The following is a 19,345-nucleotide window of genomic DNA, read 5'->3' as shown; positions in this document are numbered from 1 at the left end:
ACTCAGAGTATGCACGTGGAGGTCAGAAGGCAACTTTCAGGAGTCAGTCCCAGGGATTGAACTCAGGTTATTGGGCTCGGCGGCAAGCATCTTTACCTGCTAGGCCATCCTACCCTTTCGGAACTCCATTTTGATCCTGACAACTTTTGCACTTTATCTACAAGTTGAAAGCCATTTAAAAATAAGATTAATTCAACCTCTGGCTGATTTAGAGCAAGAAGATGAGAAACAGAAGACATGCCATGGTACCCGGCCTGGCGTAAGTGAGTCAAATCCCTATTTACTAAGCCATGAATCTCATACAGGGTGGGAAGCAGGGTTTTTGGAGTGAAGTACCCAGAATTCAGTTGTGGATTCAATGATGCTTATTAGATGCCCATGTAAAGTTCCCGCATGGAGAGCTTTTGGGGCTGCCTTTTAGGAATTTGGCAGGGGTTTGACGTTGGGCTAGGACTGGGATGTAGGCTCAAGAGGAATACAGCTGAGGACTGTGTTCTTTGTATCTTGATGGGTCTGGTTAAGACCCTCAATACAGTAGTCATGGGACCTTTGTTAATGCTCTGTTTGTTCCTGGACTACTTTGCTCATGCCTTAGGACCATTTTCTTTGTATGTACCTAGAATCCCTCAGATTGGTTGGAAAGCGTGCTTAAGTGAAGAAAGGCTCATCCCTGCGGTCAAGACTGATTCTGGGACCTTTGTTATCAGCTCAGTGAGCTCTTTTTCTCTCGTGGGCTGGGTTTAGTCTTGTGATAGTGTGATCCGGAAGCTGCTAACAGCTACCAGACAGAACCGGAAGCAGGGTGCCAGAACAGTGCTCGCTACACAAACCAGAAGTTCCATCCTGAAGCCAGAGGCACATGAAGTCCAGTCGTGTTTGTCACCTGGCACCGTAACAATCACTTTTGTTAGGAAAAAAAAAGACTTTGGAAATTTCTTTACAATGCTGGGCACAGTGGCACATTTTCTGTAATCCCAGCACTTAGTAAAGCTCTTTACGAAGTAAAGATGCTCATTTGTGGCTCGGATCTGTAGATGTGTCCCTCTGAAGCCTTGCCACAGGCCCCTGGAGCAGCAGGGCCGTTTGGGTATGATAATGAGATCTTGTCTCAAAATAAAACCAAGTCCAAACCTCAACATCTCAGAACACGCTCTTCAAGAGAACATTCTACATTGATTTTTTTTGGTACTTTATAATACAAATAACTTAAAAAACTCAGCTTGAAAGAGACTCAGTTAATAGACGCAAGAGAAACTCAAGTCGCTTTGTTTTTATGAGGACCTACTCTTTTCCAAGCAACCCAGTCTTATTTAAGATTTGAATTCTTCCCATGCATTTACAAACACATGAGCATGTTTACATTGATCATAGATGTAACAGCAAATATGCATTGTTCTAAAATGCCTCTTACTCGGTTTCTTTTTTTTAAATTCCATTTGAGACCTATTTCATTTTGTAGCTTTCTAGGAGTTCAAAGTATGGTTGTCTTAAATTTTATATTATTACTTTTTTTGATGATATTTAGACTGCTTCGTAGCAGTACTTACTAAAAACCGCTCTGATATAAAGCTTTTTTTTTTTTTTTTTTTTTTGTAAATTTTAGGATAAATGGAGAACTCTGGGCAACACAGTTCCCATCCCACTTTCTTAAAAGCAAGGAAAGGAAGAACAGTGATCTATGTAAAGCAAACCCAGTAGTGAGATTGCTTGATGGCGTTCTTAAAGTTATTACTCTTTTGCACACATAGGTCTTTTTTCAACAAATAATCCGCACAGGAAGTGCAGGGGGATCAAGGGATCGCGCTGGTAAAGACAAAAAGGGAGCTGGTGAGAAAGGTATCTTGGTCCAAGGGTAGTGTCCTGGTGAAGGACCCGGTCTTTGCGTTGGGTCCCACCCGGTCATTTTCGTTCTTTCCAGGTGAGACTGAGGGAGTAACCTCCTAGGATATGAAAAAAGAGCCTGGAGAAACCGAATGTGCCCTGAGAACAGTGGCGAATGGCAATGGGGTGGGGAAGGATGCAGGACTCCAGCAGCAGCCGTCACTATGGCGGCCGCGCCGGGTGCAGGCGGACGACTCGCTTTCCCAGTGACTCCCGCGGTCCGCAGGGCCGAGAGTCCACTGGCTCTGGTGCGCGGGGGCGGGGCCGAGGCCGGAAGTCACGTGCGGTGACAGCGGCTGGGGTGAGGCCCGCGTCGCGGCGGTGACTGCTCGGGGCTGTGTCTGTGGGAGGTTCCGCGGCGATGGCCGTGGACACTCTGTCACCCGACTGGGACTTCGACCGCGTGGACGACGGCTCTCAGAGTAAGCCTCAGCGTCGGGCGCGGAGGGCCGGGTGGCGCTGCGGATGGAGGACGGCGCGGTGGGGCGCCGCGCTGCGCAGCCGCCCTCTCGGGACCCTCCCGCGGGGTGGGACTGGGGTGCGCGGCGCTGCGTGACCGTGGGGTCGCGTCTGGCCCCGCACTCGCACCCGGCGTCCCTCCCGGTAGCGGTGACGGGCCAGCGGCGCCGCACCGTGGGGCGCGCCGCGAGAGGCCAGCCTCCCGGGTTGCGCATCCCGTCCCAGGGTTTGCGCCAGAAAACTGCTCAGCCTTCAGTTCTAGAAGAGTCTGGGTTCCGGTTTCGGTTTCCTGTTTTTCTTTGCTTCTCAAGCCAACTTTTGAAGTTTGGGTTCACGTTCTTAGAACCACAGAAGATAGCGAAAAACAGCTCTTCCTGGCCTTAAAAAAAAAAAAATCAATCAACCCAAGAAGATCTTATCCCTTCTCGGCCCTTCATTGATTTTTATATAGGAAGTTTATTGATTTTTATATAGCTGAAAGGGTTTTAAATCTATTTTATCTTTTTATTTTTAATCAGATCTGTTTCACAGTTGCTTTATGAAGTCAAGTCCGATTTTGTTTAAGAACACTTCCAACCCTCAAAGCCTCATAGTTTGTTTTCAGCAAAATGTTCAAGCCAAACTAATTATGTTAGAGAGACTCCGGGGGTTGATTTGTTTCCTTTTTCTTTTTCTCCTGTGTGATAGAAGAGAAATTGGGACGAGTTGTTTGCGAATTTTCTAAATGCATACTTTCCCACCAAAGTGGGAATGTCTTTAGAGTGGCATTATGAATTATTTTACAAAGACACTGTAACGTGTACAGATTTCTATGTACTCGGGTTTTATTTGCCTCTACATTTAGATGAGCGATGTTGTTCGAGGTGCTAGGCAGGTTTTAGGAAACATTTCTTAAGGTAATACACACACACACACACACACACACACACACACACACACACCCCCAGCCTCTTTTGTATTTTTGGTTTTAAAGTGAACTGCATTTAGTCAGGTGTTAACTCCACACCCCCTTCTCGAGCGAAGGTCCCTACTTTAGCATCTGACCAAAGGTGGAATGAAGGTACATTGGGTTCCAGCTTTAAGTGGAATGATCAGACAGGCAGGCGGTTTTTAGATGCTCAGGACTGGTGATAGGAGGGGAAATAGGACGTGGGTGAGGACACTAAACATAAAGAAGGTGTGTATGGAAATGTCATTGTGAAAACTCCCAACGTCGTATACTAACTTTAAAAAGTAGAAAACTACACTTCCAGGAAATGCAGTTCGTTGGAGGGGGGAGCATGGTATGCAGGGAGGGTATTAGTTCTTAGTCTTGTTCTTTAACTTTTATGAGTTCACAGCGATTTGCTATCTTACTGGCAAGGAATTAGTGTTTCTGTTGTTTGACCTGGATCTAACCAGGTGATCTATTAGCATGTATTTCTGGTATAGTCCTTAAGAACCCGTTTGCTGGTCAAAGGATGCTTTCCCATGTAATAGAGTAAGAATATTAAGACGGGTTGTTAGTGGTAGGTAAGAGATCTCTCCCTGTGCCTGGTTTTCATTCATTTTGGGGCTGGGAATCGTATCTAGACTTAATTGTTTTCCAAAATTATCTAAACGAGTGGTATAATGAGACAGGAATCAATGCCCCCGATTCACAGCTTCTAGGACAGATGTCTGTATTTCATACAGTGTGACTCAGAATACACTTTATTACAGCTCCACACTTCAGATTTGAAGGAAAAAGCATTTTTTTTGGAAGACAAAGACTGAATAAGTTATACACATGGGTAAAAGAAATGAATTGGAATTGAACGTTTGGAATAAGTAATTCTTAGGTATAAGATGAAATATTTTTTTAATTTCAGTGAATAGGCAAATGAGAAATCCAGCTTTTTCAAGTGGCTCAAAGCTTAAGTCTATTAATATATAAATAATTCTGTAAGTTCCCAGCTTTCTTTTCTTTAATATTGTTTTATTTTTCATGTGTGCACAGTGCCTACAGAGCCTGAAGGTGGTATTGGATCCCCTGGCCTAGGGTTAACTGCCACATGGGTGCTGGGAACTGAACCCCAGCCCTCTGGAAGAGCAGCCAGTGCTCTTAGTGGACAAGCTCTCTCTCTCCAGCCCCCTTCAGCCAGCCATTAGTTTTATCTGACTTTTATATCTTGATTATAATAGCTAAATAATTAAACAGATAAAGCATTTGGTAAGCTGGGCATTACTGAAAAGATAATATGATGTAGCAGGTTGAAAAACCTCCATGTAAAAGGATTTGGATGTATTCCCAACATTTTACTGTGTATAGATTTAGCCAGCCTTTTAAAGTTTGTTCCGTAACAACACAGTTTGTACCTGCTCCTGTAGTTGATTGTTTATGCAACAGAGCTGTGTGTGACTCAATGATAGTGTAATATCGGGGCCTTGAGGTGTCTGAGGCATGGTTAGAAGCCCCAGATCCTAAGGTAAGGGGCTGCAGCCTTTCAAGTACTTGCACATTTTTGGAGAAAACTCAAAGCTGAATGACTTTTTAACTTTGGAACTTCATTTCCAAGAAGTGAGGCATTCCACAGTAATAATTAACAGTTTTACTGCAGTTTTTGAGACTACCTGAAACTATTCTGCCATTCGTTACTTGTAATTGTAACACTCTGTTTTAAACTTTAGAAATTCATGCTGAAGTGCAGCTTAAGAACTATGGGAAATTTCTGGAGGAGTATACATCTCAGCTGAGAAGAATTGAGGACGCCCTGGATGATTTGGTTGGAGATGTTTGGGATTTCAATCTTGATCCTATAGCATTAAAGGTCTGAATTTATTTCATTAAAATATATATGTATATTTATTTATTTTAGGGCACACTGCCTCTTGTGTTAAAAGTACACAGTATGTTTTCATTTAAAATCTAAGAGTGAATGAAATTGGTAACTACCCCCATTAAGCTACACAGTTTTTAAAATTTGTTTTCTGAAAGAATGACAAAAGCTCAAAACATAAAAACACAAACTCCAGTCATTTAGCCAGTCCATTGTTTTTTTTATGTTCAAGAAAATGCCAGTGGCTAGATGGAGCATACTGACTGTGTTTCTCTTTATTGTGGTTATTTTACACCTAGTCAAATATACATATTTTTAAGGATGTCTCCTTGAATCTTTCTGAATTACAGAGCTCATTCACCTCATTTTCAAATAAAGATATAAAATATTTCTGTTATTTACCAAAAGTACCTTTGAATGCCTTGAATGAACTTGGGGGGCTCTTGATGTGGGAATGCTTTTTTTTCTTATGATGGGGTTATTTTGTGTAGCTTTGACTGTCCTGAAACTCATTCTGTAGACCAGGCTGGCCTCAAACACAGAGATCAGCCTGTGTCTGCCTCCCAAGCACTGGGACTAAAGGTGTGCCACCCTTCCGGAGTGGGAATGCCTTTTCACTGTGTGTAAATAAGACCCTTTGAGGCACTGGTCCGACACTAGTGATAGATAATATAGACTGAGCACTCCTGTGCTACTCACCGCCCTGAAGTGTACATTAGCTTTTTTTTTGAGGTGTAACTCATAGACATCACAGTTCCCTTTTTTGGTGTGTGTTTTGGGACATGGTTTCACTTGATAGCCCTTCTGGCCGGGGGGCTCACTATATAACCCAGCTGCCTCAAACTCACAGCAGTCCTTCAACGTCTTGAGTACGAGGTACAGGTGGGAGCCGTAATGCTTGGCTTTAGTTTACCCATGTGTATTGTACAACTGGGTGGTTTTTAAAAAGTGTATTCACAGAATTCATTGTCCATTACCATCATCCATTTTCAAACATTTTCACCACCTAAAAAGGAAATCCTGTACCTAAGTTAAGTCACTGCCCTCCCTTCCCCACCCGCTACAAGAATCCCCTAGTCACAGGCCACTTGTCAGTTTACTGTATGTCTCTGTGCATTTGTCTCCATTAGATGGTTTTGTATAAGTGAGATCATGTGGTATGCAAGCATCCGTGCCTGGTGTTTGACTTAACCGTGTTTTCAAAGCTCCTCTGTGGTATAGCCAGTGTTAATACATGCACATTTTTTTTTAGATTGATGAACGTGTTCCATTATATGGAACCCTCACGCCACGTAGTTATCTATTCACTGGTGGGTAGACATTTAGGATTTCCACTTTTGGCTATTGGAAATTATACTGCTTATGTGTCTCAAGTTTTTATGTAGACACACTGTCATGTTGTGCGCGCACACACACCACACACACACACACACACACACACACACACACACACACACACTTAGAAGTAGAAGTATTGAGTCTTCTGGTAACTATGCATAACTTTTTGAGGATTTTATTCACACATAATTTGGTATGGCTTATGTGGAGAGAGTACAACCTGTTGGAGTCAGTCCTTTTTTTCCGTATGGGTTCTGGGTATTGAACTCATATCCTCTGGCTTGGTGGCAAGTGCCTTTTCCCATTGAGCCATTTTACTGGCCCCTTTCTCATCTCCCAGACTGTTTCTGGATGTGACTGCACTTTTTTACAGCCCTAACAGTAACGTATGGGAGTTTGACTTTCTCTGCATTATTGTGAACATTTGTCATCTGTCTTTTCAGTCATAGCCATCCTCGTGACTGTGACATGATTCCTCTTGGTTTTGTAAGAGGATGAAATTGTCTCAGCTTTCCTCTTCTAACAGTAGACGCTTTCAACACTCTTTACATTTTATCCTCATGTGCAGCCCTGCCCCTCCCCACTTACTCTGGGACCTGTCTTTAGTCCTTTATCAGGCAGTTATTTTGTGTTCCTGTTCTGCAAGAGTCAGAGACTCACATAGATCTCTAGAAATTACAAGGGAAATGAGAGAAGGTATTTTTAACTTATGTGTATACTTTATTGTTAGTATGTAACTAAAAGAAAAGTCCATTTTTCATGGAATAGAAAATTAATTTTAGGTGATAATCAGGAAAGCTTTATGTGCAAGGTAGAAGTGAATCTGACTTAGATGATAAAAATGCCACACTGTATTTTGTTTCTGAGTATTGAGTTGATTCTTTTCTTCAGTGTTCTGCTTTGTAATAACTCCAGTTTGACTCTTGTTAGAATAGTTTGTTAAATGTATGTTTACATAACAACTTCCAAAATGATCGAGTTCGCTGTTAGTATTTTCTTGGTGTTTTCACACCATTGGCCACCTTGTGTCCTTGAGCATGGCTAGAAGCATTAGAGAGAATTGTGTTGTGTTGAAGGTGTCTCTCCTGAGCGTATTGTGCTCTCCTTACTCTTTTGAGATTATCTTAAACATAATAGTTGAGTGACTGATGGCAGTGCTGAATGTAGGGTCTAACGCAAGCTCCAGTGTAACTCATTTAATCGCATGTATTTAAAATCGAGTGGTTTTTTTTAAGTTAACTGTTCTTCCTCCTTGTTTCTGTAGCTTCTTCCATATGAGCAGTCTTCCCTTTTAGAACTCATAAAGACTGAAAACAAGGTATGTGGCCCTGAACCTAAGTGCAGTTAGGAACCGATCTCTGTCACTGGTTACAACGCACTCTTTCCTGTTCCCACCTCTAACCAGGTCCTCAACAAAGTCATCACTGTTTATGCTGCACTCTGTTGTGAGATCAAGAAATTAAAACATGAGGTAATTGTCTACATTCTTGAAGATCATTTAAAAGTAGGTGTAGGCTTAAGTGTGTGTGGTGTAGTACTACTGACCACTGAGTGACCCACTTAAATAGTAATGCTGTCAGCCCTAGTGGCAGGGGCTACATACTGTGTACACATTCACTGAGTACTATGTGCGTTGTTGAGGCTGAGATGACAAGTAAGGCAGGCGAGGAAGAGGTGAAGAAACTGGGGCGTCAGCCCGTGTCACTGGTGGTCTGCACGCTTCCAGAGTGCACAGCTGTACCTGCTGCATGGGACTTTCTTATGTGTTTGGAGCCACTGAACCTGGGTGGACATGAGTGGCTTCACCATTTCTCCTCTCCCTTTTTATATTCTGTAGCTGTTGACTGAACTAGTGGGAAGATGTGGGGACTGAAGGTGGTCAGGTGACCAAGTAAAGGCTGAAGAGGGAGGCGGAGCTTCCAGGGTTAGCACTTGCCTTTGTTACTTTAAAGAGAGGCTGAATCTATTCCAAAGCTGGTGTTTTTGAATTTTGCAGAAATTTATCTGTAAATGATGTAATGTCATGTTATTAGAGAATAAGAATTTGAAAGCAACCTTTTAAATTATTTTAATTTCCTTTAAAACAGGCTGAAACTAAGTTTTACAATGGTCTCCTGTTTTATGGTGAAGGAGGTAAGTCGAAATTTTAGAATTGCACTTGTTGCTCCCTCTTAAGAAACCGAAGTGAGGGGCTGGGGATTTAGCTCAGTGGTAGAGCGCTTGCCTAGGAAGCGCAAGGCCCTGGGTTCGGTCCCCAGCTCCGAAAAAAAGAACCAAAAAAAAAAAAAAAAAAAAAAAAAAAAAAAAAAAAGAAACCGAAGTGAACAGAAAGCTAACAGACGATTATAGAACTCACATGAGTGTAGAGTATATAAACAGCCATAACATTTAAATAGTTTATGTGCGTGTGCATGTGTACATATGTGTGTGTGTGTCTGCGTGTCTGTGTCTGTGTCTGTGTGAGCATGTGCACACAGCTCACAGAGCCACCCTGTGGGTGCTGTGAACCTAATTCTGGAAGAGCAGCCAAGTTCTCTCAGCTGCTGAGCCATCTCCAGCCGCTAACGTTCAGTTCCTCGTTGTTCACCGGTTTGGTTAAACAAGTGAAGAACGGGGTTGGGGATTTAGCTCAGTGGTAGAGCACTTGCCTAGCAAGCGCAAGGCCCTGGGTTCGGTCCCCAGCTCCGAAAAAAAAAAAAAAAAACAACAAATGAAGAACGGAATGGTAAGGCAGCAGCACCTTCTTCAGGATGATGGATGGTGCTTCGCCAGCGACGAAGTCCTGTGTGGACCCGAGCTTTGGGGTCCGCTTGGCAGTGGGACGTGGCTGGTTGAAGGTGTACACTGTTCAGGACTTGTCATTTTCTCTCAGTGAAAAGTCCAGTGTTTTCAGTACTGTGCGCTAGTGAAGGAATAAGGAATGTCACCCTTTGTCTTGGTCGCTGAGTTGAAATGAAAAGCCTGAAGTAAAATCGATGCTTCTTTTTAAAGCTGCAGATTCCAGCATGGCGGAAGGTGACTGCCAAATCCAAATGGGGAGGTTCGTTTCCTTCTTACAGGTAATTCCTTTTTTTTTTTTTTTCTCTATCTCTTTAAGGTAGCTGATTTTTACTATCTCTCAAACTATTTATTTACTTATTTGAGACAGGGTCTTACTAGGGAGCCTTGGCTGTCTTGTAGGCTATGCTGGCCTCAAGCTTGTGAGAGATTTCACTGCCTCAGCCTCTTCACATCCTGGGATTGAAGCGTGCACCGCATTCATCAAAATTACACATAATTTAAAGGTTCTGGAACCTTCAAGTGCTGAGGACCTGTGCATCTGAGAGTGAACCATTGACTTAGCATGATGGTATAGTCGTAGGAGATCATAACTCCTGAACGATTTATAAGGGGTTTTAGGGGAATAAAGTATTAAGAGATGTGAACAATTCAAAAATTGTTTTAATATATTATATTTTTATATATAACTTGTATAATTTCATTCATGGACAATTTATAATCTTTTTTTTTTTAAACTTAAAAAATGTTTTTTGGGGGGACTGGAGAAATAGCTCAGTCATTAAGAACACTGGATTGGGGTTTAATTCCCAGAACCCATCCACATGGTGGCTCACAATGGTCTATAATATAACTCTGTTTCCAAGAGATCCATCCAATGCTCTCTTCTGGTTTGGGCACCAGGCACTCTTTAGTGTACAGGCATACATGCAAATAAGACCCATACACATAGAAAGTAAAATAAACACTTTTTAGAATGTTGGTTTTGTGTGGTAGAGGTAGGTGCCTCGTTGGTTAAAAGCATGCAGTGATTCTGCAGAGGATCCTAGTTCAGGTACTCACACCCTTATCTGGGGCTCATAGCTATATGGAACTTCACCTCTAGGGAGCCAGTGTCTGTGGTCTCCATGAGCACCTGCACACACATGTGCACATACACACAGGCACACGCATGAAAATGAAACTAGACCTTTTTGAATTAATTTGTTGTAATAAACTACACGCGCGCGCGCGCACACACACACACACACACACACACACACACGCACACATGACTGATCACACAGGAATTGGAAAGCTGGAAGAACAAAATAGTGAAGACTTGCAGAAGAAGCAGGTCACATTTCCTAATGGGTGGACAAAAGAGAAATGATTATGTTGTGAGATGGCATCTGGCAGCTTAGGGAGATAGTCTTCATGTAACTAGCACTCACACCTCTGAGGACGCGGCCTTGGTTGGATGCAACTACCTCTGGAAAGCAGTTTGAGGTTAGGTGTAGAGCGCTGAAAGACGCGGTCCAGCTCTCGGCTGCGAACTGCTGCTGTGAGGGTGGACTAGATGATTATCTGATGGGAACAGCGAGAGACTGGGAAGGACGGCCTGTGCTGCCTTCCCGTCACAGTGTCAGAACCTGACGGGAAGTCTGCTGCAAAGGAAGGCAGGCTGTGAGGAAATGTGGTTTAACGAGTCAGTGCATGTGAGTTCTTCCTTTTAGTTTCATTAAATTTTGTATTTCTGTTGTACGGATGATGTTCTGTATTTGGTATGTGTAATAATTGAGCTCTTGGCCATTGTGCCGCAGTCCTCTAGGGACTACTGATTCAAGTTCCCAGAGTCTAGCAAACATGACCTTTTCCTGTCTGTTCCTTGGTGTAGAGGTACAGTCCGCTTCCTCTGGCTGGCCTCTCTGTTTTGTTCATTTAGTCTTCAGCTTTTAAAGAAGTGTAAATGGCACTGATGTATATTTACATATATAACTCATAATGGAACAGTTAGATAGTGAGGTCACTACAGGTAAAACAAGCTAACATGCCCGTCATGTCACGTAGATGCTTATTTTACTTGTATTGGCAAAGCTTCGATGATAGGAAGCTGCGATATTATGTATGTAGTACATAATCATGTACAAAGGCTATTATATATATAGATTGAGAATCACTAGTGTGAAGTGTGCTGCAAGACCTAAAATCCTTTGAACACTAATAAAGCATCACCAGTGGAGAATTCTAAACCCCTGTAGTAATTACCTATGGACTATATGTATAAATGAGTTTTATGTTTAGATTTCTTCCCACTCCTGGTTAAGATATCACCTGTGTGCAGATATTCTTGGAGAAAACTCTAGTCTGAAGTACTTAGGATAGCAATACCATGCCATCCTCTCTGTCTGACAGTACATCGCTACCCTGCCTATGTTTCAGCTCACTTTCTGAATGTATCTTTACCTTCGTTCAAGCTTTTGGTGTTGTTGGTTTCCTTGCATTCCTGTAAGACCTCAGGCAGCCATGTTCTGTATGACAGTGTCTGATGCACAGTATGTGCGTGAGATCGCCTTGTTTAGTTGCACCCCAGCTATGCTGATTGTCCAAGAACACAGTGTCTTTAAGAGAGTGCTGTGAACTCATGATGCTCCTCAGGTATCTATGGGAAAGCAGCAAATCGATGCATGGGTTTTTTTTGTTTTTTGTTTTTTTTTCCACCTGACAATCTTTTAATTGATTTTTTTTCTATTTCTGTCTCATGAAGTCTTTCTGAATCTGCACTGATTTCTGCTTTTCTGTCATGCTTTCTGTTTTTTATTTTCCTGTTATCATTTAGCCTTCAGACGTTTAGTAACAAATGTAAAACAAGCGGTTTGAAATTACAGTCTGCTAGGTAGCACATTCAAGATGCCCGTATTGCAGTCCTCCCAGATTAAAACCTGAGTGAGGATCACAAGTTCAAGACTAGTTTGGGCTATGTAGCAAAAAATCTGTGGGAAAAAACTCTTTAAGTTTAAAGACTTTAAATTGTGTTTAGGTCTCCTTAACAGCTGGGTAAAAGTTTACTATCCAGAGATCATCTAATGTATTTTATAAAGTGTGTGTGTGTGTGTGTGTGTGTGTGTGTGTGTGTGTGTGTGTGTGTTAGAAATTGCTCTTGTTGGTGGAGAGCAACACATAAAAAGAAATGAAAATTAATTTTCAGAGCTTGCAGTTTATAATAGATGCAGGTTTAATAAGGTTTTAAGTATTTTAGATGGAAATTTGTTCTGTAAGGTTAAAAGTTGAGAACTTTAAAAAACATTTTCAGAAAGTCTAAGTATGGTAGATCTGAATTAATGATTATTGATCAACATTCTTGGGGTGATATGCACTTGGTATGTGCCAAGCTATGTATACGTAATTAAAGATAACAAATGAACCAAATGGTGGTGGTTAAGTACAAGGAAGGCAGAGGCAGGGGGAAATGTCTGAGTTTGAGGCTAGCTGGTCTACAGAGTGAGTTCCAGGAAAGCCATGGCTATACAGAGACCCTGTTTTAAGAAAACAAAAGACAAGATGACAAGGAAAGTGATTCCGAGTGACGTGTGGAGATTGCGTTCTGTCTCTGTTACACTTGTAGGCTGGCAGCCATTTTCACTCTTTGGATCTTAATTCACTTACAGGAAACGGATGACCGGCCCTGCCATTTAGAAGCTGCATGAGTGACTGAAACATTAGACTCAGAAATAGTGAAATCAGGGGTAGCAGAGGGAGGAATGAGGCAGGAGGGGAGAGAAGTGTTGATTGCTTGAGGGATTCTGAGCTCTGGTTGCTGGGTAATTAGAACTTTGGTTGTCTTACAGCATCTGGTCCAAATATTTGGATACTGAGCAAGCCGCCTTGTGATGGAATGTAATGTACTGGCCTTGTCATTTCAGGAACTGTCCTGCTTCGTGACGAGGTGCTACGAGGTGGTGATGAGTGTCATCCATCAGCTGGCCGCCCTGTACATCAGCAACAAGTAATGCCCTGTGGGAGGAGACTGTTCCGTAAAGCAGGGCCAGGACTGTGCGGACCATGATTATTAGAAATAGCTTATTATCGATTTACTCAGTGTATATGCTAGGGCGTTTAGATGCTGCTGGAGGTTTGTGTTCCTTCTCTAATGTGTGTATTTAGAGATGAGCGAGATTCAGTTTTCACCAAGTTTATGAACCTGATTTTGTCTGAATGAGAAGGTTGGCAAAAAAGTTTTCAAGCAGTTTCGTCATAGAAAAAGCTGATGCAGAATTAATCATGCACAGTGTTTTTTGTCCCCCTGTGTACGCTAGAGTTGTCTGTTTTTGAAGTTATGGACCTTTTCATGAATAGGATAGGACATAAAGCGGAAGTCTGTGTGGCTCATTGTTGTGGTATGGCCCTGGGGGTTTGATGCCTTGCTTCTCAGTGAGAGTAAGAACTGAAGAACCAGTATGACATGGTTTGGTTTTTTTTTTTTTTTTAGTTCTTTTTTTCGGAGCTGGGGACCGAACCCAGGGCCTTGCGCTCGCTAGGCAAGCGCTCTACCACTGAGCTAAATCACCAGCCCCTGACATGTTCTTACGGGGCTTTCCCCAGAGCCAGTTTGACAGAGTAAAAGACGGTAGTTGATAATTGGGACAGTCCAATACCTCATTAATTTTCTTCCCTCTACCTTTATGCCAGGGCACATTGTTTAGGTTTAAAAAGTAAGGGTACTCATTGGCCAGTTGTCAGATCTTCAACCCATGAGTAGAGCGAGCACAGGGTGGGTGGTCCAGCCTCTGTCCTGCTTGTGCCTTCCTTGTGCCTTCTAAGACGTTATGCTTCTGTATTTATTTCTTGAGTTTAGATTGAACTGTGACCAAAAATGCTTTTTTTTTTTTAAAAAAAACAAAACTTGGGTGTTATTTTATTATAGGACAGGACCCAAAATTATAGAGACAACTGGAGTTCACTTTCAGGTAAAAGTTAATTTTTCTATTTTACATAGGGATTTGACTGATTAGGACATACACTAATACAACCCCACCCCCACCCCATGCTGTCTGAGAGCCATCACTTGCTGTGATCTGGCACTCAGACTTTTTCCCAGTAGTGTTCCACTGCAGATTTTCTGTTGTCAGTAAACAGGTCTGTACTGTGACAACTAAGGAGGAAATATTAGGCAAAATATATATGATGTAGGCTGGTAGTGCTGGTAGTGCCATTTGAGGGTCAGAGCTGTATCTTAATAAACCAACTGATGCCTCCTTTCACTTTTTTAATATTTAACCCAGTGTGTTTTACTTTAAAGTTCACATGAGACTTCTAACTAGTGACTAAATGATAATCATTAAAGGTTTTTTGACAGACTATGTATGAACACTTGGGAGAACTGCTAACAGTTTTACTTACCCTGGATGAAATTATTGACAATCATGTCACTCTGAAGGACCACTGGACTATGTACAAAAGGTATGCCAACCAAAATGTTTTTAACAATTTTACTTTGTGCAGATGATGTGCTGGTTTTGGTAAAAATTAAAATACTCATTATTCCGACTCTTTAAAGACCCAGAGATCTATACTGGAAAGGATTCATGTCCAATATTTACTTTTACGTTGTGTATGTGTGTGTGTCTGTGTGTGTGTGTGTCTGTCTGTCTGTCTGTCTGTCTTCATGTGTGTCAGCACATGGGCATGGGTACCTAGAGAGGCCAGAAGAGGGGTTGGATCCCCAGGAACCAGGTCATGGGCTGTTGTGGGTGCTGGGAAGCAGCCTCAGGTTTCCTCTGTAAGCACTGAAGTGTTTATTTCTCTGGCCCTGTCTTGGACAGTGTTTTCATGAACACAGTCAGCCCCATTTGTAGATAGGTTTTTGTTCTCAAAGTGTTGCAGCATGGTTATGATTTGTTCTTTTCTCTGGATTCTGTTCAAGTGAAAATTTGTGCTTTGCATTTTATTAAACACCCTGGAACAGTCTTTTACATTTTCATTCAGCTTATAAATAGTCACTAAATGTTTGGTATATACAGAGCAACAGGCAGTTGAATTTAAGGTGGTGAAAAGAAGGATCACCATTTTATTAGGACTGCATTCATATTTGCTATGTGAAGAGCTAAGTAAGAATAATGCATACAATTTTTTTGGGGAGTATTTTTTTTTTCTTTTTTTCGGAGCTGGGGACCGAACCCAGGGCCTTGCGCTTCCTAGGCAAGCGCTCTACCACTGAGCTAAATCCCCAACCCCTTGGGGAGTATTTTTAACTTTTAAGAATTTGTTAGATAGATGAAAGATCTTTCTTTACATTTTGTTCAAGGTTGCTGAAATCTGTCCATCACAACCCTTCAAAATTTGGGATTCAGGAAGAAAGATTAAAGCCTTTTGAGAAGTTCTTGCTGAAGCTGGAAGGGCAGTTGCTTGATGGAATGATATTCCAGGTAAGTGGAGCTGTGCCACATGGCAGCATATGTGTTCTTAGAGGTTGGTGCAGCTCAGAACTACATAGGACACTTTTGTAGAATACTTTTGAATTTCTTTTCTTTAAAAAGAAAAGTCACTATTAGTATATTAAAGCACAACTCAATATCTAATAATAAACAAAATGAAAAGTTACTTTAAACGAGGGCTTTAAAATTAAACTGCAAAAATACACAATTGAGTCAGGCATGGTGGTATATACCCTTATATACCATCACACAGGAGGCTGTACAAGACTAAGGCCAGCCTCTGGCACAAAGTGAGTTCTAGGTCACCTTGAGATACACAATGAGATCCTGTCTCAAAAGAAAATAAAGACAAAAATTTAAGGATTTCAAAGTCTGAGGTATAATCATTTGCATTAAATATTGTTTTAGGTTTTTAAGATTGACTTTAAAATGTCTGAAGGGCTGGGGATGTCGTCTAGTAGTAGAATACTCATTTCCTTGGCATGCTCAGGGTCCTAAATTTAATCTCCAAACGTGTAAGGAACAAATCAGAACCTAAGTAAACTAAAGAAAAGCTTAGTTCTTCTTGCATCGGTGGTGCTGATTTAGATGTAAGCAGATAGGGTGCCTTCTAAGTGAAAATGAACTAAAACCAGTTAAAAACATTCCTCGTCCCTTGCTGTCTTGATAGTGCAAAAGCAGTCCATTACAGATCACCACAGGCCATCATCACAGATAGACCCTCACAGTACTGACTGGGGAGTGTCCTGCCAGAAATCCATTTCATTCCACTCCGTCTGCTTCACAGCTACTTTCGGTTTTATATTACCAATGTAGTTATTTTAGCACTTTTTTCTTTGCACATTTCTACACATACAGTATGCGAGGGGCTGGGCATTGTGACCATGCCCATTGTCTCCTAGCACTTGGAAAGGTCTCACAGGATTATCTTAAATATGAGGACAGCTTGGACTACAGACTGAGACCCTGCCCAAGAAGGGACACACACACACACACACACACACACACACACACACACACACACACACACACACACGCGCACGCATCCTCCTAAAGAGTGGCACTCTTTGAAACAGGATGTTGCATGTGGAGAGATGACTGACTCAGCAGTCAAGAGTGCTGCCTTGCAGAGGTCCTGGGTTTGACTCCCAGCACCTACATGGTGGTTCACAGTCATCTGCAACTCCAGTTTCAAGGTATCTGACACCCTCTTCTGGCCTCTGTAGGCAGTGCATTCATGCGATGCAGAGACTTCATACATGTAGGCAAAACACTCAAACATAAAATTTTAAAATGATTTCAGCTGGGAGTGGTCGAACACAGTGTTAGTCCCAGCATTTGGGAGGCAGAGGCAGGCAGATGTCTGCGTTTGAGGTCATCCTGGTCTACATAATGGCCTACATGCACCCTTTCTCAAAAAAACAAAACAAAGCCCTGCTTTCCAGTGTGAGCAGTGATTCCGTCCATTCAGCTCCAAGCTTTGTGTGTCTCTTCATTTGGGGTCTGAGTGCCGTATAACTGTTGCTCATTAAGTACATGACATGTTTGGTCAAAGGACACGAGAGCCAGGTTTGGTAGTTAAACTTGTTAAAGTGAGTACAGAAGTGTTTCACTTTACCAAGTGTTTGATAGCTTGTTACTGAGAGTCTGAATTTCTGTTCAAATGTTTGCTTTGTAGGCTTGTATTGAACAACAGTTTGATTCTCTCAACGGAGGGATATCTGTGTCGAAAAATAGCACTTTTGCAGAAGAGTTCGCACATAGCATTCGCTCAATTTTTGCCAACGTGGAAGCCAAGCTCGGTAATGCACATTTTGTTTGACCTATTTATCAAGTTTACGTTTCCTTAAGGATTCAACAATTTTGTGTTCCATTTTCGTGTTGTTCCTTTATCAGGCGAACCTTCTGAAATTGACCAGAGAGACAAGTATGTTGGCATTTGTGGGCTCTTTGTACTGCACTTTCAGATTTTTCGAACTGTTGATAAAAAGTTTTATAAGTCTTTATTGGACATTTGTAAGAAGGTAAGAACTTGAAACTTATTTTCAGTTTGTGATGTAAATTTTAATAAAGCTAGATGTTTAAAAGTGCTAATATAAAAAGTTTATTAAAAAGAGAATAAGTTACTTTTTATGAAATGTAAGTGTGTTAAAAAAGAAGATCGGGCTGGGGAGGTGGTCATGGTTAGTGCTCGCTATCCATTGTGAGTCCTGGAAACCAGGTTCCCAGAACTTACGTAATGTCACTCGCACATGGCAGCCCGCCTTTAAGTCCAGTAATACATACTTAGCACACATTAGATCGTCTGACTTCTGATGCTAGCTAGCATGTGTCAGAGAACAATGAAGACACCCAGTGTCAACCACGAGCTTCACTGCACATATGTGCTCACATACCTGTACTCACACATGAAAAGGCGTACATGTATATAACACACACATACATGCAAAAATAAAAGCAACAGTAGGGTTTGAAAGTACAAACATTCTTGAAATGGGCAAATATGTTAAAGGAAAATAACTGCATTTCATATCAGGCATGTGTGGTGGGTGTCCTTAGTGTGTATGTGCGCGTGTGTGTTCTTAGTGTGGGTGCGCGTGCACATTGACTTTGTTTTATTGCTGAGACAGGGTCTGGCTGTGCAGTGCAGACCAGCCTCAGTCTCAGCCGTCCTCTGCCTTAGTTTCCTGAGTGGTGGCATTGCAGGAGGGCACCCGTGCCCTGTCACATTAACATCCTGTCAGTACTATTACCATGACCTCGCCTCCTCCTTCCTTTGACTTCTCCCCTTTGCCCTCATTTTTAGAGGGCAAAGAAGAAAAGATTAAATTGTTATTTTCATCTTTGCTATTTCCATGATAGGACACCTGATTTCAGAATTGAAACTTGGTTTGTGTCTAATACTATCAAATAATAACAGGCCACGAGGCCTTAGCTATCTTTAAGATTGTTTTTCTTTCCTAGCATTTTATTAATATACCCTGGCAGTAAAGTTATGAAGGGTTGAATTTCATTTTGTCTTTTAAATATTATTAATTATTGTGAAATCTGTTGTGTGTGTGTGTGTCTGTTTGTCTGTTAATATTTAGGCAGAATAAATTTGCTGTGCTCACCACCCACTGGGAATGCTTTCATTCTTTATACAATAATCTTGAGAGAAAGACACATCTTGTAATAATAGTTGTATTTTCGGAGCTGCTTCCCTGTATGTTGGTAGCATTGTTCAGCACAGCATCATTGGGCCTGCGCTCTATGACTTTCCCTCTGCCCTTCAGGTGCCAGCCGTCACTTTAACTGCTAATATTATTTGGTTTCCTGATAATTTTCTGATTCATAAAATGCCAGCAGCTGCCAAACTCCTAGACAGAAAAAGTCTTCAAGCCATTAAAATACACAGGGATGCCTTCCTACAGCAGAAAGCTCAGTCGCTCACCAAGTAAGTTTTATAGAACAACTGTGAAGAGAATGTTCAGATATTTGATCCTGAAAGTACTTGAGTCACAAGATGTAGTGATACTAACATAATATTGTACAGTTTCTGTATTGTTTGTCTTTTACATCTTTTATGAATTTATTTGGTGTATGTGGGTGTGCGTGTGTAAAGAGGACAGCTTGCAGGAGCTGGTCCTCTCCTCTACCATGTGGTACTTGGATCCAGAGTCTGGTCCTTAGGCTTGC

General features: G+C 41.8%; 1 protein-coding gene across 10 annotated transcripts in view; it reads left to right on the top strand.

Moving 5' to 3' along the window:
- Positions 1-2,172: 2,172 nt before the first annotated feature.
- Washc4 (WASH complex subunit 4) overlaps positions 2,173-19,345 on the top strand; it is a 52,485-nt gene continuing 35,312 nt past the window's right edge. For 5 of the 10 annotated variants that reach the window (XR_015624010.1, XR_015624009.1, XR_015624007.1 and 2 more), the window contains exons 1-13: positions 2,185-2,303; positions 4,990-5,129; positions 7,741-7,794; positions 7,882-7,947; positions 8,564-8,609; positions 9,468-9,535; positions 13,157-13,239; positions 14,158-14,200; positions 14,590-14,693; positions 15,538-15,658; positions 17,346-17,469; positions 17,564-17,691; positions 18,943-19,103. Coding sequence is in view for 3 of the 10 variants with exons in the window: in XM_087557115.1 (XP_087413241.1) it covers positions 2,243-2,303; positions 4,990-5,129; positions 7,741-7,794; positions 7,882-7,947; positions 8,564-8,609; positions 9,468-9,535; positions 13,157-13,239; positions 14,158-14,200; positions 14,590-14,693; positions 15,538-15,658; positions 17,346-17,469; positions 17,564-17,691; positions 18,943-19,103 (1,199 nt within the window). In the remaining 7 variants the exon portion in view is untranslated. 10 annotated transcript variants of the gene reach the window in all.

This window comes from Rattus norvegicus, chromosome 7, assembly GCF_021556685.1.
Source record: "Rattus norvegicus strain SHRSP/BbbUtx chromosome 7, alternate assembly SHRSP_T2T, whole genome shotgun sequence".
NCBI classification, from domain to species: domain Eukaryota; kingdom Metazoa; phylum Chordata; class Mammalia; order Rodentia; family Muridae; genus Rattus; species Rattus norvegicus.
The sequence above is the reverse complement of the archived record's forward strand: the minus strand, read 5'-3'. Positions and strand labels throughout refer to the sequence as shown.